The sequence below is a fragment of the Pocillopora damicornis genome, chromosome 2 (assembly GCF_964200805.1).
Source record: "Pocillopora damicornis chromosome 2, jaPocDami1.2, whole genome shotgun sequence".
NCBI classification, from domain to species: Eukaryota; Metazoa; Cnidaria; class Anthozoa; order Scleractinia; family Pocilloporidae; genus Pocillopora; species Pocillopora damicornis.
The window spans coordinates 34,165,873-34,188,764 of NC_142671.1; the positions used below are offsets into that span (position 1 = coordinate 34,165,873).

Consider the following 22,892-nt stretch of genomic DNA (forward strand, 5'->3'; position numbering starts at 1 on the left):
TTTCTTTTAAAGCTCTCAGACCTCAAATCAAGTTCACACTTACCCTAGGTTGTCTTAACCCAGCTTTGAACAACTCGCGCCTGACGGACAATTCGCTCCTAGTAAATGTAACATAATGGTTGAGGCTCTCAGCAATGCACACAAGCAAACAGTGCCATTCACAATGGCAGTTGAAATTCATTCTTTAATTTAACCATGAAAATATCAACTAAAATTATTTCAACTTTTCGCCGAGTTACACAAGTATTAGATAGATATAATCGGCGTAATGGTAAACATTGAACATTGTTCCTAATATTGGCATTTATCTGCCAGCAAATGGTCGCGAGAATAGTTTCAAACGTGCAGGACGATTTCTACACCAACATCGGAAAACAGATAAACGGTCTGTATATTTAGAGAGCAAATTGTTGCCGGGTTAAATATATAACTTTTCAATGTAACTTATAATCTCAACCATTCATTACTGCACGGAAGCGATTAACCCTTGACACCCTAACATCAGTATCCATCTTCTCCATACTCTACCCTATCCTTTGGTACTCACGAGGAGAAATTTGTATAACTGGTGATCATTCTCTGTATTCTCATGACTTTAATGTATGATTTGGCGATATTACTGTAAGGAGAAATTATATGCTGGTCCCTCTTACAGTTGAAAGGGTTATAAGCACCCAAAAAAAATATCTACACTGCGTGAAGTTATGATATGACGTGAATAAAGTTGGAAAGACAAGTATTTCAAAGATAATCGAACAGAGAATATGTCTATGAAGGAGAAAAACGGCAGAAAAAAAACTCGTGAAAATCTCTTCGCTTTCAACCCAACTCCTCAAGAACGTAAAGATGGTCTCAATGAACTGAACCGTTGGCCGTCAAACGGCCAAAAGATTTATCCATAAGGCGTAAAAATTGACAAATTTTAACCGTCAGTCGCAAAAAGAGTTAACAGTTAAGTTTTTTCTTTTAGTCACAAAGGAATTTTATACGTTAGCCGAAAAAGCCATCACCCCATAACCCTTTAACTCCCATGAGTGACCAAGACAGAATTTCTCCTTACAATATCAATGCAATATCAAGCAGACAAGTGATGAGAATAAAGAAAAATATTAATTAGGAGATTATTAGTTGATCCTATACCAAATTCTCCAAACTAACATCACAAGATCTACGTGGCAGACAGTAAGGAGAATTACTAATGAGATCTTGGGAGTGAAAGGGTTGACCCTATAAGAGCAGTGTTGACCTCTTGAAATGAAATTACTGCCTCTGTATGCAAATTCAACGACAGTCATGAATGGCTATAACTTTTGAGAGATGAAACGAGTCTTAAAGGTCCAGTCTTACGTACATATAAAAGTAGAATTCGCTTGATCCTTCTTTTAAAATTTTCCTGTATAAAAAATTCTATGCGACTTAGCTTTAATCAGCGAGCTCTTTTACCTGATCTATTCTTAACTTTTATTCACCCAGGTGGAGGTGAATATTGACCGAGCCGCGGAAGAGGATATTTGTATGAAAATCTCATTTTAACAATTACTGTAAATATACTTAAACTGGTTTAGGAAGGATAGGAGTTGTTTTCACACTCTGCGCCAAATTGCTTTCGGCGGGAACATTTGCCACAGCAACGGATTGATTGTCTTTCAATAAAACTGGAAACTTACGAACCTGAAAAACTATCTCTCCACCGGGTTGGTGTTCTTGTTGGATCTCCACCATTGTTCCTATGACTCTTTGATCAGCATCACGGCTAGGGGTTGTGTAGCAATGCTGTGGAGCTTGGCTGGCGGTAACAAAACTGCTCAGCAGCGAAGATTTGCGTTGCTCTACCTCAAAAGTTGATGATTCCGCAGTAGGTGCTAGGCTGTGCAAATTTCCGTGCGATAAAACAGCGACAGAGGTCGCTCTTAAGCAGTGGTTGGTGAGATGCGGCACAATCCCAGCTCGTTTGCTCATCTCCTTTAAGAAGCAGCTAAGAAATGTCTTTCCAATGGGTGAAGGCGAATACCAGACGGTGTCTTTAGGGTTAAACCTTGCGCTGTGGCTATCTTTGGGCCTTTGAAACAGCACGTCAGAGGTAGGATTCAGATGTGCTAGGTAGTTTTTCAACGTATTTACTGGACATCTTTCGGAGCCAGGTACCGCAAACATCTTTGTATCAGATTCCACTTCGTCATCAGCGTCTGCGGAAGTGGTAGATGGTAAAGAAGGAGTCATTTTTCTGTGAAGCTCGAAATATTCCACTCCTTCATCTCTCATTCTATGGACAAGCATATCTCGCGTCAGAAAACGTTGCCTTTCCCGTCCCCGCCGACCGAAATACAGCCCCACATAAAACCATGCCGTTTGCTGAAGCTGCGACGGATTTTTGCTATCAGCTGGCCCAAGTTGACCGCTATCAAATAATTTTTGAACGTGTTCCCTTGTCATGGCCTTCTTGTGAATAGTAGCTTCTATTTTGCCAGATAATTTCAGATCTTTAACGAAGGCGCCAAGGACTTTGTTTGCCTCTGTAAACGCCGCATCGGCAATGACTGAGAAAGGCTTGTTGTGAGGCGGAGCTCGAAGATGGCGGTCAATTGCAGATCGAATGGATTTTAGCGAAGTCGCTTTGTAATAACTGCCGTCCTGTTTTCTTGCTGAGGTATAAAAGGACCTCAAGCAGACATTTAACTCTTCTTTCGACATTTCCTCGATTGGTTTCGAGAATTTAGCACCACCAGGGCTCGCCTGCCATTCTGAAAGAAAACATTTTGTTTGTGTCATTCGAGACGTTTTCATAAACCTTTGTAGTAAAGCGTAACAAAACTCACCGTAAAATATTTTCATTCCAAACTTCGTGGCTTTCACTGTTGACTTCGCTGTAGCATTGTCTAATAATCTCTGTATTTCCTCGGGCGGTAATTCTGCAAATCGATTGCTTGCAACCGCCATGATTTTCGCAGCAATAAACACTGGCGTGAAAGAAACGAAATTGTAAACACGAGGTTATTTTCCATATAAGGTGACGACGAAGCATATGTGCCAATAACCTGTTCAAATGTCACCCAATAAAAAAGCACGACTGCCTCTGAGTTAAATCTGTAATTCACTAAATATCTAATGTAGTTTTGAATTTGATTTGGTTTGAATATTTATCAACTCGGATCAAAAAAAAATTATACTCGGAACTGGCAAACCATTTAAACTTTAAAATTGAAATTCGCAACTTAAAATACGAAAGCAACGTTTGGTGCATTTAACACCAAAAGGTTTTGCTTTAGTTTTATATTTTCCTATTCATTGTAAACAACAGTATATTTGCATATGGTGGAGCATATGGCAAGGTAACACAGTTATATTAGCCAGTAAGAAAGCTTTCGTAATAATAGCAGCGTTACTATTGTGGTTTACTCATTACCGACAAGAGATCACCGACCGATCCCCCTTGAGAGAGAATTTTCTATTGTGAAGAATAATAGGCCTGTTTACTAAATATCTTTACAGAAAATTATTCAATATTTAACTCTTATAACAAGCTTTTCAAGCCAAACCAATACAGAATTTTGAGACATAATATCGCTTGCATGTGTCACGCAAACCACTGTCACACTGCATAGACCGTTGTGTGATAGACCGATGTGATACAATACTAAGCCTTGGAGAATTTTAATCAGATCGAATGATATTTAAACTACTGTGACCATTTCTTATGCTTGAAAGATTTCTCAGTGTGCAGAACAAAATGTTAGTTTACATTTTTATATTGGCCAAACTAACAATCAAACGCGAAAAATCTTAGATCAGTTTTTATACGTAGACTTCCATTCTATTAGAGTAAGATTTGAAATTTAGGGAAGGTCACCTAAGTAATATTGTGAAATAATCCTGGCCAAGTTTTAGATATATTTTATTATATATGTTTTTAGCATATTTGGTCAGGTCACGCTCTAATGCAAATCGAAAGATATGTCATGGATTTTACAGAGAATACGATAAGAAGCCAGTTTTCTCGAAGAAAGGGTCTAATCTATCAAAAATTTCAATATTTACAGAAAACTTTTTTCAACATTGAGTGACTTCAGTACATTTAATTTTCTACTGCACAAAAAAATGCTCTAAACAAACTTTTCAGCCTTGAGCATATTCTTACATACATTCCTTCTACAAAAGAACGCGATCAGTTTACTGGACAAAGTATCAGAGCGCATGTCACTCGAACCTTTTCATCGCGGATTAAACGTATAAACAAAGGCAATTAGACGTGACCAAAAATAGATTACAGGCGAAAGCCGTTGCGCGAGTAAGAAAAATTCAGGAAAAAAACAATCAATGTTTGCGCGCCTTGCTTACCGATCACTGGGAGTGAGGCGTGGTAACTTCGATTTTCCTTTTGCTGAACTTTCTTGACTCGCACGACGGATTTCGTCAAAAAGGAGGGACTGCTTGCAGTTTAGGCTCAAAACGGCTGCGTTATCTTGTCAACATTGATTCTTCGATAGGCTAATGTTTCCACTTTTTTCGAAAATCCTGTTACTTTCCTTTGCTTGTTCTTTGTGGTGATCATTTTTTGGTATAGAGGTTGACAGAGTAACACCACAATCTATAGACAAGCCTAATTTTACTTTCATGCAACGTTGAAACGAGTCCAACCGCTACGTTTTCGAATGCTAATGGCTGAGTGGAGTACAATTCAGGGAGTAATCGACAGAGTGATTTTAAATTGGCCGAGCGCGGAGAATAACGCTGACTTGAAAACCCCTGAGGTGCACAGTTCAGTCCGATAACTGATTTAACTGTTACAAGAGATTACAATCTCTCGACCTTTACGATGGCAAAATGCACGAAACTCAGGGGTGAAAAATTTAATTTGATGGTACAAGCTCTTCTGGCGAGTGCATACTCGGTAGTTGGCTAAAATTCAGGTGCTCATGATCCCTTAAGGAGTTTTCTTTGAAAACTTTGATTGCAAATGGGAAAAGGCCCGAACTTTTTCCAGAAATGCAAGAGTCACATGAGAAGAGTGGAGACTGCACTGAATACCTCACAGAGGTACGTATTTTAATCTGAATCGATTAAAACGTCACGGTACAGATACAGCAAAGAAGAGAGTTAAAGCCTGATTTCTTTGTTTATTGAGAGAAAAATTCGAATCAATATGAAATCTAGTCTCCTTAGCAGCTGTTTTTTGGGATGTCATGCAATGTTTCCTTTAAGAAGCGTTGTGGCGCGGAGCGTTGCGTGACATCCCAAAATTTTTCTTGAAAATATTATCACGTAAGATAGATGATGAATCGATCGCTTCAAATCAAGACACTTTTACGCTGCTGTTTTAACTTATCAACCCGTACATGCATTCCTTTCAGATCGAACATTAACCAGAATAGCAGAAAAAGATGTTTGCGCACAAATTAGCCTACTTTCTCGGGCGGGGCTCATACACTTTGCACTTAGGTTATCACACGCGGGCCCTTGGTTGTTGTGCCGTACATTGTCAGCGGTTTCAAATTGAAAATGTCAGTCTGACGTGTGCGAATTAAATTTCCAATAAAGGGGGACTGGTGGACGTTTTGAAACTATGGTGAATTTTTCACACCCAGCGTAGCAATACGAAGTTCGTTTTCTATTTTTTAACACAATTTTGGGCAAGTTTTTAGATTGGGCAGAGCTTTAATAGATAATTTCTTCCTGTTGGCCACTGTTTTTTTTCCTCGTCTCAGTTTGTTTGATTTTTGTGAGTAACTACGGTATTTCATCCTCAAGGGTAGCATCTGATGCAAAAATTAAAGTCTTGAAAGCTTTCCGAAAGTCATTGTTCATGGCAGTGTATATAATGGGATTTATCATTGAATTACCATAATGCATCCACTTGGTCACCAATATGACTTGTGGATTAACCAGAAGACAGTGTTGTTGCTCGCATAAACTGTAAATGATGTTTATCACAACAAATGGCAGCCAACATACCACAAACGCACCAACAACAACTCCCAAAGTCTTGGCTGCTTTGAGCTCCCTTAAAAAGTTGCAATGACTCCTTGGGTACTGCGCAGGCGTTGTTGCGTGTATTTGTTTCACGTGATATAGTGCCACTTTCAGTATAATTGAGTATGCAGTGATTATCACCAGCAATGGAACGCAGAAGCACATGATCGTGGCAACGAGGTTGAAAATGCGCTTGGCGAACAGAAAAAAGCTCGCAGTGGCCATGCACGAAGAATAGATCCAAACGCAGCAAATGATAAAAATCGCTCTCCGGGAAGTCATGATGACAGAATAACGCATTGTAGTCATGATGGAAAGAACCCGATCAAAACTGATCGCCATTAAATTCATGATGGACGCGGTACCTATCAAGATGTCCACCATGGTCCAAACACGTGACAAATCTGCGCCAAATACCCACACGGGTCCTGTCAGGAGATATGCCACCCATACAGGAATAGAGAATAACGCCACACAGAGATCAGAGCACGCTAACGACACGACGAAGTAGTTTGTCACTGTACGGATGCGTGCAAAGCGTGAAAAGGCGACAACAACGAGACCGTTTCCAAATACTGTAGCCAAGATGAGAACAATGGTGAATGTGGCCGTTCCAATGCGGAAATCGTCAGAAAATTCTCTAAGGGAGTTTGAAGATGAATTTGAACGGTTACCATTTGCCATTTGCTGTTCCCTTTCCCTTTTCTTTCTTTTCTCCTCTTTTTCTTCTCCTTTCCTCTTTCAATTTTCCCTTTAATATATTTGAACTCAGTCTTGCAGGATACGGCCGTTCAGTTCAAGATGCCACGCTGTAAGCAAAATGTGAGGTCGTCAGTCTTTCTGCTTCAATTCTGTTTTTACGTAATGTAAAACCTTAAAACACCCGCAATATTTAAATCTGAGACCATGATGGACAAATTAATCATGCCGACGTCAAAACTTAACTTACAGATGCACATTAATGAGTAAGTGAAATCCTTGAGGCATCTGTAATATCTCTAAGTGACCGTTTAATAATTGACCATGCCGGGAAAAGCACTTACTGAAGAACACTCAAGGGTAAATTAAAAACCTAAATCTCTCACCACATCACAATCTGCCACCTATTAATTAAGTTTCTTCCGCGAATCCTGGGACTTGTGAATGCATATAATGAAACCCTCAATTAATATTTCACTGGTTTGTCGGCGGTTATTTACAGTCGGAAGATCCATTACGAAGCCATTAACTCGCTTTCTTGGCTTTCGCACGCTATCATCCATGTACGCATGTATGTTTTGTTTGAACAATTTGGATTCTTTGTTCTAAAAATATTTCAATTTCATTCCATTGGTTTTTTTTTAAATTGTGGTTACATTACATGATCATAGAGATAAATTACTGACTATCTTACAGTTTCAGTGCAGAGGATTATACTAATTCGACGCAACGAAGAGGGTTTCATCACTTTCGATTCCTTAAAATCTTGGTAAAGCTTTTAGCCATGATAACTATTGCTTTTGTTATTTAGAATTTGTGGTACTCAAAATTCCCGTCTCTCCATTGCGGTAGAATCAAGTTGTAATTGGTGGGCAAATGCGAGAAGATAAAGTTCTTCACGAGATGAGATGCAGATAACTAAACCTATTCGCCTTATACATAGTGACTAGAAAAGCCCCCCCCCCCCCCCCCCCTTATGATTCTACTGGAATCGATGCAAAAAAGATCTCGACTTGATTTTAATTGAGTGTCGAAAGTAGTCCGGAATTGCAATGGTTTTGCTTTACATTGGCTTGTGATTGGTCCAAAAATTTTCGCCACTATCTCGACCAATCACGACTTGGTCGCCCGCGCTTTCCCGCGCATTAGGCAGTTCACTTGCTTTTACTTTAAGGTCTCACTCGTTCTATAAATTATTTTCCTTTCTCCTGATTGGCTGTTGGAATTTTTTTTGGTTTTGGTTTTGCGTCACTCAATCGAAAATCGCTCAATCACAAAACATCGAAATAAAATAGGCAAGTTCAAGTTTCTCGTGAGTTGCGGCAGATAAAAAAAACTATTAAAACCCTTTTGTCGTATTCGACTGAACTAAAATGTGTTGATATCAATAGATGTGTTTTTTTTCTTGCTTTTCCTGTCACTTTTGAATTTATCGAAGTGATTCTTGCATTGGGTGACTGACGATTACTTGAAGGGAGATATTATACACTGAGTTCACGAGAATTTTAATCCATTCTAAAGCCGCAGAATCTCATAATCTTTAACGGCTTTTTTGAATAGGAAACTCAAAGTACTAAAACTGTAGATGTAAGTTCAATTTTCATACGTAAATGCTTTCCGGTAATTGTCTTGTACACGTCGTTTGTGGGATAACGGCCGACGTGAAACTGTTCTATAACAACTTTTAGCGCCATGTTCCTAACTCGGATCATCCATCATTGTTGGAATTGAAAAAAATAATGAATGAAGAAGCAGATTTCAAGACAGAGATTAAGACTGGATAAAGGAAGAAAATGGGAGATCAACAAAAGAGATGAAAAAACTTTAAAAGGGAAGGATTGTCTTATTCGGGAAATACAGAGAGCGAATTAACTGAGAGCTGTCAAAGAGCAACAAAAGGACACCGAGTTTGTGGCAACTTGATAGCACGCAAACAGGAACCTATAACTCGAACGGTCGACCGCAGCAGGCAAATTTGTAATTTTTCAACGTTTACCTTCCTGTTAATTGTTGAAAACAGAAAGATTCATTTTTGGGACACCAAAGCATCATTTTGTAGAATTACTTCAGCAAACGCGAAGAAAAAAAAAGCCTTATTTTGAAACAATATCTTACTCGAGGCCTTTACACTTTCTTAGATAAATGGCCCTTTTACGCTCAAACTGTTCAAGTCAAACAGTTGGACACTAGATTTTTTGGGAAAACTCGTTAACACTGAAGAACCACATTCGACTTTATGTTAAACTGTTCTCATATCAGACAAAACAGGAAGAAGTTCACTTCTGAATTGCACCCCGAAAGAAAAACCGCTTCCGTACACAGCCACCTGCTTGAACTGTAATTCAAAATTGGAATTTCACCGTAGATATGGCTTGATAAGAAATATTACAAGAGTGACTTATTACAAGTGTGACTTAAGATTTTGCCATGATTTGTGAGTTATTTTTCAGTTCTTCTTCAAATCGCCTCAGTCAGTCCTGGTCTATTTCACATATTTTCCACAAAACATCTCAGTCTTATTACCTTGCTGATCTCCTACTTCTATCTGTGCTTGAAATTCCTGAATAGAGCTGTTCTATTTGTCATCGATACTGGAACAATGTACAATACAAAGAAAAACATTTTGTAGTTGGACGAATTTAAGTTTTTGGTTCGCAATTAATTGACATTCAGCTACGTGGGATTCTTCGCCGTATTTTTATTTCGCTACAAGACACTTAACTTGTCTCATGCTCAATCCGACATGTATGATATTTTTTATAGAACTCCCTATACTTGTTTCAAATGTTACTTAAAAGAAAGTGGTGCAAACAGATTGGGCAAACTGGACTTGTCATGCAAAGAAGATCAAAATGTGAAAACGTTGGAACGATTTCAAAGAAAGTGTTTACTCGCCAACTTGATTTTGTCATGTGATTTTAACACAGAGCCGGAACTATTCCACCGATTATCCTCGTGCTGCCTCTATAACTTTTAGAACGAGTGGAAAACAAATCTGACGGGTTATTTTGACTTACCGGTCTGATAATCTGATAACTACAAGGTTGCGAAGCATGAACTGGTCAATGTCTCATACCATATGTCGACAAGCTGTTCAGTGCTGACCCATGAGCTCATAAGCGGAATTCATTTCGTTTAACACATTTTCAATAACTTATGAGGATGTAATTAAGGAACAAAATATTAATTCAGCATGTGTGACAGGAAATTTGTCACTTTAATAGCCAGTCTGCAAGTTTTCAAAAGAGAAAATTCAAATATTTTATATCTATTTTCTTTAAATACATATAATGAACTACAAAAGCCATGGCAACGCAACATCTGAACGAAAATTATTTATTTGAACAAAGGCATTGCACAAGTTTAGCTAATTTAGCTCTGATCTTTTATATTCCATTGAAATTGGAAAATAAATGGCCTAATCGACAAAAGCCGTAAAGAAATTAGAAATTTTTCATCAAGGTTTTAAAAGGAAAATGTTTCATCTTTTTTTAATCATTCATTCAACTGTCAGAAATATCTTAACAACCTGATTGCATTTCGAAAATCGAATTTTTAATAACAAGGTGAAATTCTAATGAGTATTGAAAGTTTGGAAGGTTACAAAATCCAATAGATACCAGAAATAAAGATTCAAATTCCTCGAAGATCAATGGAATATATGGTTTAAAACTTCGTTTACTTTATTTCTAGCCAAATTTTTTACATTTGAAACGATTACAATAATACAAATTGTTTCGTAACGTATTGTTCATCTTTGGTCAACTTTTCATGTTACGATCAAAAAACGAATCTCACATTGTTAAGTCTTCATATCTCTCAATCTTCGTACGATAAAAAGTCTCTGGTCAACTTTTCATATTACAACCAAAAAAGCGAATCTCACATTGTTAAATCTTCATATCTCCCAGTCTTTGTATAATAAAAAGTCATTTTAATACACAACAAGAAGCCAAAATGACAACCCGGAGGTTAAATGATTTGCAGCTTTCGAGGAAATAAAAGACCATTAGGACGGTTATTAAAGGGAAAGTACAAAGGAACAAATAAATATAATGATAAGTTACCAAAGATATCTCAAGGCCTTACAAGACTTTCTTTTCAGTCAAAAAATGTGCGAGCTGTTAAATAGGATCAGGAAGCATTTGAGGCCTCTTATTTCTCTCTTCTTCTTGATTCCTGTGCTACTAGGAATTAACTGACAAAACTTATTGATGATGACGTCATTGAAAGGCTGGATGGAGTGTTAAGTCGATGAGTTATGGGGAAATTTTAAAACAAATAAACATTCTTGCTTCAGTTCTGAAACAAATAAATTCTGATTCAGTGAGAATCAGAGGCTATTGTTGCAGTATTGATGGCGCTCTCGTTATGAAACTCGGAATGAAGAAGAGATGAATCACAGAGGACATGCAAGTCTACTTCGCTCTTTCATGGCCGACGATATTTTGCGGGTGGGCAGAACAAACGGAGATAAAAATCAGCCGTTACCATATATTTGTACTCCTGTTCGACATCATATATATTCGTGGATCTGAATAAGATTAATTAACAAATTACTTTATGAAGAATAGGATTAAAAAAAACTAAACTTGTGGCCTCTAAAGACAATTACTGAATGTAATGTTATTGCATGACATTAAAACCTCGGTTCGATTCAAAGTTTTTGCCATCTGATACATGCATGTCTCCAAACACAGTGGCTCGCATACTAACCTGGTATGAGCACCGAAGCCGTTTCCTGCTCGAGAAAAAAAATGCAGCGTATACGTGCAAGACTCAAATTTTCTACTCATGTTGACAGCGCCAATTCTTAGGTGCAATGACGTGTAATGTATTAAAATCTACAGCTTTGCTGTCATTTTGGTTTACTTACCGGTGATTTACCACTTGAGGATGTGTACGCTTAATTTAATTAAGCTCCCCTTTCGTCTGTCCGGCTTAACGTCATGTTAAACTTTCCAGGCAATCTACTTTTCCTCCTTGCATGGTGTCCTAGATAAGCCAGCTCAGGGAACACTAAACAACTTCTGAACTGATTTTGATTTTCGTCTTTGACGTTTCATAGTGGTAAGCTGTTTTGTTCTAATAATTTAACGTTGTTATATTTTCTAGACACACTTAAAATGGACGAGAACCTTACTGTCGTAGTGATATGTATTGTCCCTTTTTATGAACCTAGAAGACAATGGGACAAAGGTCAATTCGTGCATGCACTGAAACTAACCACAAAGCAACGAACCCCTTAAGCGCACACAGTCGTTATTGAAAATTTTTCATTCTTGTGCTCTTTTCATGGAGCAGATAAAGTCAACAAAAACGTTCCAATCGCTTGACTTCCAGATACACTTACAAATTACAAATTCATCACAAAGCAAAAAGTTAATTATTCACTTTTCCGAGATAAATCTAAATTTAGTTCTGTGAGGTAAGTGTACCTGTTAAATTCAATTATATTTCTAGTAAACTTGGTAACGAAGCTATAATAAAAATTACCTCAACGTTTGCCTTTCAAGTTTAAATAGACATAAGTAATAAAAGGACCGCTATGGATGTTAATACTGCAAACATTTTGATTGGTTCTTATAAAATACTTAAAAGAACAGGATAGATGACGTCATCAATATCAATGTTTTATCAGTTTAAAAACTTGTAAAAAAAACTTCAGTCCGGTCAGTGACAGCAGATTTAGGAGAGCTCAAAAAAGAGGGGAGCATGAAACTAACCCACCGCTGATATGGCTCAAAGTTTTATTTCATTACCTAAATATGACTACATTGATGGTTTTGCACCCACAAAACTAAACAAAACGGAAGGCAAAATGTTCTGGTTCTAATAAAATTTCCGGGGAGCTCTCTCAATCGTCGGGTTCCCTGATTGATATCAACGACTTTTCCTGCTATTAAGTGACTACAAAGATCTATGGGCTATTAGACGCCTGGGATTACATCAAGTAAACTCAACTTGCCATCGATTAAGCACTGAGAACACATTATGATATCTCTGCCCCATTATTTGATAATTATACTGAAATGCAACTGCTCTAAAATAAGATTGGTTAACATGTTGTAGGAGGGAAAATATTTACAAAGTATATTGAAAGGTATGACGTCGGTTTATAATGCAAGTTGCATCCTTAACCGTTGCTATGGCTACCAGGTCTTGTTCTTTCCTCGAGTTTCATAAAAAGCTTCTTTGGCATACTCTATTGTTTTTTCAAGGGCCTAATCATATTTTCCATTAGGAGACTTCAAAAGTACACTTATACGATTGTAATGAAATTCCCCTCAACGGTTCCAAGCGTGTTCTAAACCCAGAAGGCAACATTAGTGAAAAATATCGTACATCTTTTGTAGAAGATGGTCAGAATCACAGTTGTACTCGATAAAAAACAATAACGACGTAAATAAAGCTATAGTCCTGTGTCACTTTGCAAATTAATCTTGTCTTCTTCTTCATTACTTCCATGGCTGTTTTGATCTGCAGTTGTCCCCATGCTGCGGCCTTTGAACCCAGAAGATTTCTTAAAATGGTCTGTAAACAGCCTCTTGAAAGCAAATCTGAAATCCTTGTTCATAACTCCATAGATAAGCGGATTGAGCATGGAATTTCCAAAATGCATCCACTTGGTTACTGAAACAACTAAAGGGGGAGGGGGACAATGGCAGATGTAGTAGTTTAAGTTAAGCGCGAAAAAAGGAGACCAGCAAACAATGAACGCGCCAATCACCACTCCTAGCGTCTTCGCTGCTTTCACCTCAGCGCTCATCGAAAAACGCCTTGCCTTTCCATTGATGGTCAACTCGATTTGCTTTCCCTGATAGCGAGCAGTTTTGAAGATATTCACGTACGCAATGAGAATTATGATGACAGGGATTGCATAATTCAGTACAACCATCATCAAAGTGTAGAGATCCGACTCCCAGAAAGTGGGCGATAAAGAAGCCACTATGATCGAGTAGCACCATATGGCCCCAAGCGTTAATATAGCTCGCTGGCTGGTCATACGTGTATGGTAATACAGCGGTCCCGTAATACATAAGTAGCGGTCGATACTAACAAATGTTAAGTGCCATATCGAAGCCACGCTGACCATGATGTCTGTCGAGGTCCAAAATATTTGTATCAACTGCCTTTGTATAAACAGCGATGGACCAGATATTATGTAAGCTGCCCAGACTGGCATAGATATCACAGCTACCAGAATATCTGTTAGGGCCAGTGAAACAACAAAGTAGTTTGTGACACGGCGGAGTCGACGGAACCTTTTAAACGCCAGGATGACACACGTGTTGCCCACGATAGCTAGAAGAATTATCAACACCACAAATGTACACGAAAGGGCGATATGGGCGGTGTCGAACTTCTCGGGTGGATTCAAACTAGAATTTCTGTTGGCGCTCATATCGTAAGTTTCTTTGATCTAAAGACACAATGAGGAAATTTTTACGTCGACTTAAACCAACCTTTCGCGTCAAAGGCTTTTCGAAGTTCAGCTTGGTAATCCTTTTGACAAACAAAGGGCAAAATCAACACCTTGGTAAGGTAAGGCTTGTAACTAAATTTGCACAGCTTCTTGTCGGTTTAAATTGCTTCGACGGAGACTAATCGTAAGTCTGTTGATGCTTCATTGTTCACTTCAACACGTCAGACACAAAGTCTACAAGAAAATCAAAGACGGCATCGTTAATTGTAATACAAAATTAAACCAAAAAATGAGATAGCTCTAACACACCGGGTTTTAACTGAATTATCTGAGTAGAGATTACTTTCCAAAGAACAATCATAAGAATTAAGTTTATCATCTGCTCGCTACGGCTTCTAAAGGAAGGAAGAAATGCGTATAAAAGTAAAAATCATACTTTGTTATGAAACCAGACCAAGTGAAAATTTACGATTAAAATTAAAATTTCCAGCATGTGCAGCTGAACTTTTTTCAAGCTATTTTAGAAACTAATATAAATTAAACTTGACAATTTCAATTTGTTGGTTTGATTAAACTTCAGTTTGTTTTGATTGTTCAGGTATTAATTTTTCATGCTTTCTGAAAATGATGCAGGCAGGTTTTAATAACAACAAACAGAGGGGCGAATTTTACCCTGAACGTTCATAAAGAACTCATTTGATCGTTAGTTTCAACTCTAATTTTGAAATTTAATCCGAGGTTTGCGTAGTTATTGAATTCGCTTCCATAAATGCCCAATATTACAGCAGTGGTGTTAATTAGAGACAGTGAAACGAGTCAAAACAGTCAGAGTCTTTCCAATCAATTTGGCAATAGTTCCAATTACTCTCCCAAGAAAGGGTCGTAGCTCAATCAACGCAGTAAAAATTGGGCTGCATTTTTGAGAATCAATAAATGAAATAACAGAAACGTTTCAATTGCTTTAGAACTGAAAATTTGGAATTTTGAAGATGATCAAAATGTCACAACAAGAGTGATTGTTTCATTACGTTTCTAACAAGAGAAAAGAGATGGTCATATAAATATGTATTTGAGAGAATTAAATCTATTTTGGGAACTTCAAAAGTTGCATGAATCGGAGAATAAAACCCTCTCTTCTCTCTTTCTAGATGAAATGGTTTAATTCAGGCATAATTTCAAATTTTCAAGGTTTTCGATAAATTACGTGGCGACAGATTAAACGAAGCCAATAATCTTCGCGAAGGCTTCGCGTCTCTTCCGGTCGGAGATAAAAATCAAGTAATTTCATGCGCCGAGATAATGTTATAGTTATGTGCAACTTGATTTAATCGTAATTGTATCATTTTATGTCCTTCTTTTCCGACACAAACACTTCACCTTCAAAACGTTAACTATCGTTTGTTTTATAGAATTGCAACTGGAGGTAAATTCTTCCTCAACCCTTTTTGTATGGTTCATTTAGTCATTCACTGGGTAAAAACAAAACCTGCACAAAACCTGCCTGAACTGATCATGTCTACACCACAGGTTAAGTTACCTACATTCAACTGAAATTGAAAATATAGGAAAATTTACAAATCCCAACTTTTACAAACTTACTCTTTCAACTCAAAAAATTTGGATTGATGGCTCAAATATAAAAAATTTCACTTTAATGAATTAGCTTTACGTTTATTTGAAACAACGCAAATTATTAGTTGTGATTGGCAAAGTAGAGTGGAAAAATATCTCATGGAGTAAAACTCGCCGTGCAGAAACTAATGAAATGACTTACTATGAACATCAATCATGCGTATACACTTTGTGTCGCAATCACTTTACAAGCAATACAGTAGTGCACAAGAAATGAAGAAAAGGGGTCTCACTTGCAAACCGAATCCGTGCCTCCCAGAGTCCAATTGGGCGCTATAAACAAATAAGTAATGAGCAGCACGTTGGAAACAAGGCAACTCTTCGTTGGTTCCTTATTTCCCTTGAAGGAATCTGATCACAAAGTTCATTGAATAAATCGTATTTCAACCTGCGGATGATAACAAGTAAAAAGTATTTCTTTTATAGGTGAATTACAATGACTTGCAAAGAAGTCCTGTGAGGATCATCTCGCTATATGTTGTCAACATCGACTAAAAACAATAAATTCTATTGATTTGTTATTCAGTACATAACAAGGCTAGTTTTCAGCTCAAGAAACATTGTGCCAAATACAAACAACCGCTTATCAAAATCATCCACTGAACCTATTGTAACACATAATTCCACATGAATCTATCGGCTCTTTGTTGTTACTTAAAGATAATCTTCTCTCTGAAATTTGTACATGCGTGCATTGAAAACACACATGATTATTAACTAACTATTTTCAGTTCTCTTTTTAATTATTATTATAATCTACAACCTAACTCGCGCTTCTTTCTTCTTTGGGAATATTTTAGCCTCGATGTGTGTTTAGAGATCATGGTTGATTATTCGAACGAGCCATAAACCATTTTGAAGAGACAAAGACTTTCATTGATGATAACACCAATTGCCATAACGAGCGTGTAACAATAATTATGCAATTTATGCCAGGTAAATTCTATAGGACGGTAGAAAAAAGATCATGGTGAAGTTGGAGTATGGCTGATAGCGATTATCACGCGAAAAACTCGCACAAATGACTCTTTTAAAATCCATTTTTACCTTAGAATATTAGTGTTTCCACAATCTTTGACGCTTAATATACCTGCCTGTTTTTATGGCACATTCAAACTTAGACTACGCCGTAATATCCGTTTACGGCAGCAAATGCATAAAAGACTTTCCGCTCTCTTTCCGCGATTAGGAAAAAAAATTGTAGTAGTTTTTTATCATAAAATGAGATTCTTGCAGACTTTGTCTAATACATTTGCAAACAACTTTTTCCGGTTTGAAATTGATCCGGCTAGCGAAATCGGGACTTTATGTGTTGCTGTTTATCCTCGCGAAAGTCATTGGCAGAGATTGCTAACTATTCAAAACCTCATCATCTCTGAGAATGTTACGAAAACGTTCGCGTAAACAGCTTTTTCCGTTTTTAAATTATCCGGCATAACGTTAACGGGGCTTTAATTATGCGTTCCTGTTTGTCCTAGCGAAAATCATTGGCAGAAATTGTCAACTATTGATAAATTCAACATCTCTGAAGATTTTACAAAAATATTCGACGCTTACGATAACTACTTTAATGAGAGAGACACTGGTCTCCGCGTAATTGATTATACTTTACAAGCGTTAACAGAGACGCGAAGAGTTTTCTAAACTAGTTGATGCCCAACTGAATAAATTGTATTCATATATTCAGTAGGAGCAAGTTTTATCACCTATCCATGCTTCATATTCGAGGACTTTAATGGACAATAAATTAGGAAATGATAACGAAATGTCACTAAATTCCTGAATGAAAACACATATAGGTTTGCTTTTTCGCTATTTTGTCTTAGTCATTATTTTGGATGGAGATGATGCTAGCAAAAATCCTGATTCCCCCTGCGGCTTTTCACACAATAACAATTCAAATTAGATTATATTCACTGTCTCTATCACACTTCCGATTTCCTACTCGATCAAACAGGCGGCTGAGCCGTCGTGCTGCCATTGAGATTTTTCTAATTTTCAACACACGTAGGAGGGTAATTTCAAGGACATATTCCTGCGCTCTGTTGGAAAATAATAAATCCTGAGAAAAATACTTTAAAACATTCAATGGGAAACTATGGGCACACGAATTCAGTCACAACATTTCTGGAAACGAAATTTCATAATTCCACGATTCCTTCGATAGGAACTCTTCCAAAAACAATTTGTGCACATATAGATGAAAATGTGAATCCCAGCAAGTAACATTGAGTGAAGATAAAATATCAACTGATGTACAAAATACCACGATTTTTGGGCACGAATTAAAATATCATTGTTTTTAATTTGGACGACTGACAACCTTGCGAGATGCGACACATACCTGATTGGTGATAAATCTGTCGCTGCCTAGTTGAAAGAAAAAGATTTAAGACAATGCTATCCTCGGCGCAAACTACGAAGCGGATATTTCCAGTTTGAATCTTTACTACTCGGAGAAATACCTTCTCTGAAAAGCGTGAAATCTTACTGACGTGCACTAAAGTATGCGCAATCACCATATATTTAATGACAACAAGATTCGGGGTAACACGTCCGCTGATTGGCTCAAAGATCTCGATCCATCGGTGTAAACAACTTGATCAGTTGAGCACTAGCGCAGAAAATTTCTTAATTTCCTTATGTACGATATTTTGACGAATTTTACCTAGACGTCCTTTCTGTCTGAGACAAATGAAACAAAAATACTCATTGCACGAAAAGACCATTGAAGAACAAGGGAGAAGTATTCGATCTCAACTATAATTCTCTTCAGCTCTTAGAGTCGCTTCCATCATATTTCTGAGGAGAAATATGATTCTTCTTCTATGACAAAATCTTTAAAAAAGGTTGGAATCTCCGTTTTATAACTCTTACATTCTGGTAATAATTCTACTCCCTGTCTCGCTCTATAAATTAGAAAAATAAACATCTTTCATTTTATTCATCAGATGTCGATTTGAAGCTCATGACCACAAAGCTATGAACGAATGGTTTACTTACCGACGAATAGAAACAGAGCCTACAACTTACCTTAGTTTGACAGCAGTTTATACGTTATCCGAACAACAGACCAGACATATGAAGTCTGATGAATGAAAAATTAGTGTCCATGCGACATACAGTCTAACACGCTTTGAGAAAATCTCTTCGTACAAGACTCGAACCCAGTTTCGAGATATTGAGTTATGCGTTATGACTTACTTCAAGCAATATGCTGATTAGGAATAACACGAAAACAGCAAGTTTCCAGTGTTTTCGCCTCGCTGCGCGAGTTTTTCTTCTGCCGAAAAAGAACTAACATTTCTTATTCTCCCAGCCAGGCAGCCGAAAAACCATATTAAAATAACAATTCCTGCCGAGTGAAGTATACGTCCCGAGTTGAATACTCAATAACAATATAGGACCGCCCACTGTAAATCATTCAACGATATAATTTCTTGCCGCTTAGGAAGTGAAAACAAACCAACTTGTTTGACAGATGCACTCAGCACTTCAAAGAGGCAATCGAAATCAACCTTTTCTTCCCTGCTTTTGCCATTGCTCTAAACTTATCCCTTTATTACCTGTGCGGGATTTTATTTTATTACTATTTTTTTAAATTATTTGAAAATGCACTGATCATTATTTGCATATCAACAAAGAGCGTCTTTCTTTCATTAAAGCCTGTAACGAACACTGCTGTTAATTTTTTTCTCAAGGCTCGCCAGGTCTATTCAGTTAAAAAAAATTAAAAAACCAAATGTACCAACATCGACATAATTTAGTATTTAGAATTAAGCCTAAATTATGACCCGTGCATTCTCAGTATAAACCCCACAAAAACAACATTTTTCTTTCCACTTTCTTCTCCTGCTTGCTAGACGGCCTAAGCTGGGAAAATGACGATAGCGGACATTGGTGTCTTTTCCGTGTCCAAGAGTAACGATAAAATAATTTTTTTTCCCGAGAAATCAAAGAAAAGGTACTGCATGTGCAATAAATTACAAATCGCATGATTGCGAGGTGTATAACCGCAAAAATGACTGAGGTAAAAAGAAAACAAAAAATTCAATATTGAAGTTTAACACTGTTAATTTGAAGATATTTTTGTAAATATTAATTTTTGTTTGTGGCCCTCACTTTTAACACCTTTTCGCACGCAACGTTGTCTAGTCGTTAAGAGAAGTTCTAGTTGCCCTTGCACGCACAATAACATAGAAAAATGAAAACTCAAGTAAACTATACCTTTTCTCCAATATTGATTTGAACATTTCTAGTATAGGAGAAGTACAGCCTGAAAGACGATTTCGGCCCCATTTTCCCCTTTGACTTTTCATGCCCGTCCCCTCCCCCTTAACTGACATTCGCTAGATACTAATCAGTTTAGTAACTTCAGAATTCTAAGATTGGTTAAACTTATTTTTGGACTGTCCAAAAGGCTCAGTTTTAATTGGTTGAATAATACGCAAATCAGTTTTTTTTCCCGAGAAATTAAAGAAAAGGTACTTCATGTGCAATAAATACGTCTTTTTCCAGTGTTATCCGAATATAGAGAACCAGTATTTCTTGCCAATTTTCTACTTTGTTCTGGGCTAAGAATGCTGTTGAAATTTTTTTAACACTTCGCAATGTGTCGTTGTACTTTTATTGTCAAACACTGAACAATGGCTTTCATAGACGATTGAGTTGACTTCAAATTAGATGACTGAGAACATTTTCTCGACAATCTATCCAAACTAATTGTGCTCTTCAAAATTTTGACAAGTTTAAAAGGCAGCTAAAATAAACAAATAAATAAATAAATAAAAACTGTAATGGTAATAAGCTCCTTTCAACTTATTGAACTACTACAAAATAAATAAAACAATCTTCATTAATCTATCATTGTTATGAGTTTTTGTTGATTGTGAAGACAACTAATCGAGAAAATTTTATCAAGTTCCCTGGAAAGTTATTCAAATATTTCGATAATTAGTTTTTGTTTTGTCGTTCTTGGTTGTAATTGTTTTTCAAGTGAGCCTCCTTAAGAGGTTCACGTCTTTAAATTGATACCAAAGTACTAATATAAATGGTAATTGCAGACGCGAAAAGCACAACAAATGTATATACACCATGAAAAACATGGACAGGTGAAAAGTCTTTTTTCCCAAGATTAAAAAGTTAATGTCCAAAAGGATGGTTCTATGCTTTTTGAAGCTCCACAACAACCTAGAATGATAAAGTCACGGACAAAAGCTGTACTTGTGATGAAGCAATTGATTACAGTGATTGCCATAAACCCTTGTATGATAGCAAAGGTTAAAAAATTAAAGACTTTACGGCAAGACTTCCTTTAGCACATTTTGCTGGCGATCATTAGTGTCAAACTCACAATTGCAGAATGTTCAACATTGTGAAATTGGCAGTGGGAAAAAATCCTGCATTGATTCATATTTCTGTAGTTACATCAACGTTAGCTATAATTAGCGCAAAACCCTCTTGCGATGTCTTTTTCCATGCATGAAAAACACTTCTGAAACTTTATTTTTCAAGAGAAAAACTGGTAAAAATCCTACCTTTAAGCCCTCAGATTTACACTCCACTCAATCATGGGATTTGGGGTGGAAATGGATAAAACCTCGAAGTTTCACAGCAGCTTTTAGGTCAGTGTTCAGTCACCAGCTTGTTTTTGTTGGAACATTCTCAAATCGAGAGGCGTCATAAATCCCTCTCATTTAACTATCTAGTATCAGAAAAAAAAACTTTATGTAAGGTAAGCACCCAACTGTCATCAATTTGTAACATCAAGCTGCATATCTATGTTTGGCATTAAATTCGAACGCACAGTGGGGCTCTGGTTTGTTCCAATAGCTTATGTTATCCTTTTCAAAATGTTCTCCAAATCAGCTCCAATTATGGAAACAAGAATAAATAAGCAATTGGCGAGTTTTCGTTTGAAGACGTGCCTCTCACACCTTTATTATCTCACAACAAATCTTCACTATTATGAAAAAGGGAAAAAAGAAGAACATTGCAAGGACATCTATAGTTTAAAGTGGGTGTGTATTTTCTTACTTGGCCACCATAAATAAGCAACATTATGACGGCCAGGTACAGTTTGAAAAGCTTCTTCATCGAAACACCTCGAAATCTTCAAGCGAGACAAAACTAACAAAACTTCATTTCGTTGTGGTCACTGATCAAAATAATTCTCTCTGCGGGAAATAAACGATTTCGTCCAACTCAAAACAACTTCCAGCTGCTTTGGGTTGGACGAAAATATGGTCACTTCCAGACTTAACAGAAGAATTCTTTACTTGTATAGGAAGCTAAAAAATATCAACTTGTAACTGGCTTTCGCATGGAAAAAAATAAAGCCCCATGCTCGCTGCAATAACAACTGAATCGCCGAACAATCTGGTAATCTAGCACAAGATATAAACATTAATTCGTTGTTGCCATTTTATTTTTTAAGCACTTTACAACGCACTCGTTACAAAATATAATTGCTGAAGGAACAACTTCCTTAGTTTCTAGCTTATTATATTAGTGTTGTAACTGTTCCCTTCGAATATCTTTTGAAAAAAGAAAGACAACAGAAGCAGCATCTCGAAAAAAAAACAACAACAACAACACAAACAACAGTATCTATAATATCCTAACGAATCAAAGCACAATAATTGTGAAGAAGAGTTACGCGCACTTTTCTAGAAAGTTGTCATCGATTGTTTTTATTGAAAGAAAAAAATTACCAACAGGTGCTAAGCCATTAACAATACTCTGCAAGCAAGTCACCCACCATGACAAAGGTGTCATTCGTTTTGGCATATTCTATGATGTATCGGTTCGTTAATTTTCATATTTCACGTGCTGTGCAACAAAAATAGTATTTTCTCGGTCAGTAAAAGAGACATAAAAGCATTTTGTTCTGTTCATCTTAAAAATTTAACGAAGAATCTTCGTCTTAAGGACATTTAGAAATCATGGCCTCAATATCAAAGTTTGCCCAATCTCCTCGGTTGTTTCAGTGTTGAAAGAGTTCGTCAAATATTTTCTTAAGAAAGAAATTCATGACAGCAGTCCAGCTGTGTTTTGACAATTTGAGTCACGAAAGGAGCATTATCAACGCATAAATTTTCCTCTCAAATTCTTATCGTTTTTCTCCATTTTGTCCCTGATAGAAGAAGAATGAAACATTCAGGAAAGG

The 22,892-nt window shown here is 37.0% G+C and overlaps 3 protein-coding genes across 36 annotated transcripts in view; all 3 read right to left on the bottom strand.

The window, feature by feature from the left end:
* Nucleotides 1–167: 167 nt before the first annotated feature.
* Nucleotides 168–5,017, bottom strand: LOC113670099 (uncharacterized). Its single transcript, XM_027186187.2, has 2 exons — nucleotides 2,817–5,017; nucleotides 168–2,741 (listed from the first exon to the last, which is right to left on the bottom strand). The coding sequence occupies exons 1-2, from the start codon at nucleotides 2,935–2,937 to the stop codon at nucleotides 1,552–1,554; spliced, it is 1,311 nt and encodes a 436-aa protein (XP_027041988.2). The 5' UTR covers nucleotides 2,938–5,017; the 3' UTR covers nucleotides 168–1,551.
* An 83-nt stretch (nucleotides 5,018–5,100) lies between these two features.
* LOC149051005 (beta-2 adrenergic receptor-like) lies at nucleotides 5,101–11,490 on the bottom strand. 3 transcript variants are annotated; one of them, XM_089196256.1, is made up of 2 exons: nucleotides 9,684–9,787; nucleotides 5,101–6,776 (listed from the first exon to the last, which is right to left on the bottom strand). In XM_089196256.1, exon 2 carries the CDS (start codon nucleotides 6,649–6,651, stop codon nucleotides 5,725–5,727), a length of 927 nt encoding a protein of 308 aa, XP_089052382.1. In that variant the 5' UTR covers nucleotides 6,652–6,776; nucleotides 9,684–9,787; the 3' UTR covers nucleotides 5,101–5,724. The 3 variants fall into 3 exon arrangements, with proteins under 3 accessions (XP_089052382.1, XP_089052383.1, XP_089052381.1); XM_089196257.1 differs by lacking the exon at nucleotides 9,684–9,787 and adding an exon at nucleotides 9,190–9,263; XM_089196255.1 differs by lacking the exon at nucleotides 9,684–9,787 and adding an exon at nucleotides 11,383–11,490 and having other exon boundaries at nucleotides 5,586–6,776.
* Nucleotides 11,491–12,402: 912 nt separating this feature from the next.
* The window catches only part of LOC113669987 (octopamine receptor beta-1R), a 65,630-nt gene continuing 55,140 nt past the window's right edge, over nucleotides 12,403–22,892 (bottom strand). For 9 of the 32 annotated variants that reach the window (XM_089196227.1, XM_089196230.1, XM_089196232.1 and 6 more), the window contains 2 exons: nucleotides 21,262–21,428; nucleotides 12,403–14,326 (listed from right to left, as the gene is read on the bottom strand). In XM_089196227.1, the coding sequence (XP_089052353.1) occupies nucleotides 13,079–14,071 (993 nt within the window). In that variant the 5' untranslated portion in view covers nucleotides 14,072–14,326; nucleotides 21,262–21,428 and the 3' untranslated portion in view covers nucleotides 12,403–13,078. Of the gene's footprint in view, nucleotides 14,327–15,957; nucleotides 16,113–18,757; nucleotides 19,112–21,261; nucleotides 21,429–22,133; nucleotides 22,860–22,892 lie in introns of those variants that run through there. The other 23 variants (XM_089196245.1, XM_089196246.1, XM_089196243.1 and 20 more) reach the window with 9 other exon arrangements.

Coding starts and splice junctions, on each gene's coding strand:
- LOC113670099 (XM_027186187.2), bottom strand. CDS start 2,937: ATGGCGGTTGCAAGCAATCGATTTGCAGAATTACCGCCCGAGGAAATA. Junction 2,742..2,816: donor TGGAATGAAAATATTTTACG/GTGAGTTTTGTT, acceptor GTTTTCTTTCAG/AATGGCAGGCGAGCCCTGGT.
- LOC149051005 (XM_089196256.1), bottom strand. CDS start 6,651: ATGGCAAATGGTAACCGTTCAAATTCATCTTCAAACTCCCTTAGAGAA.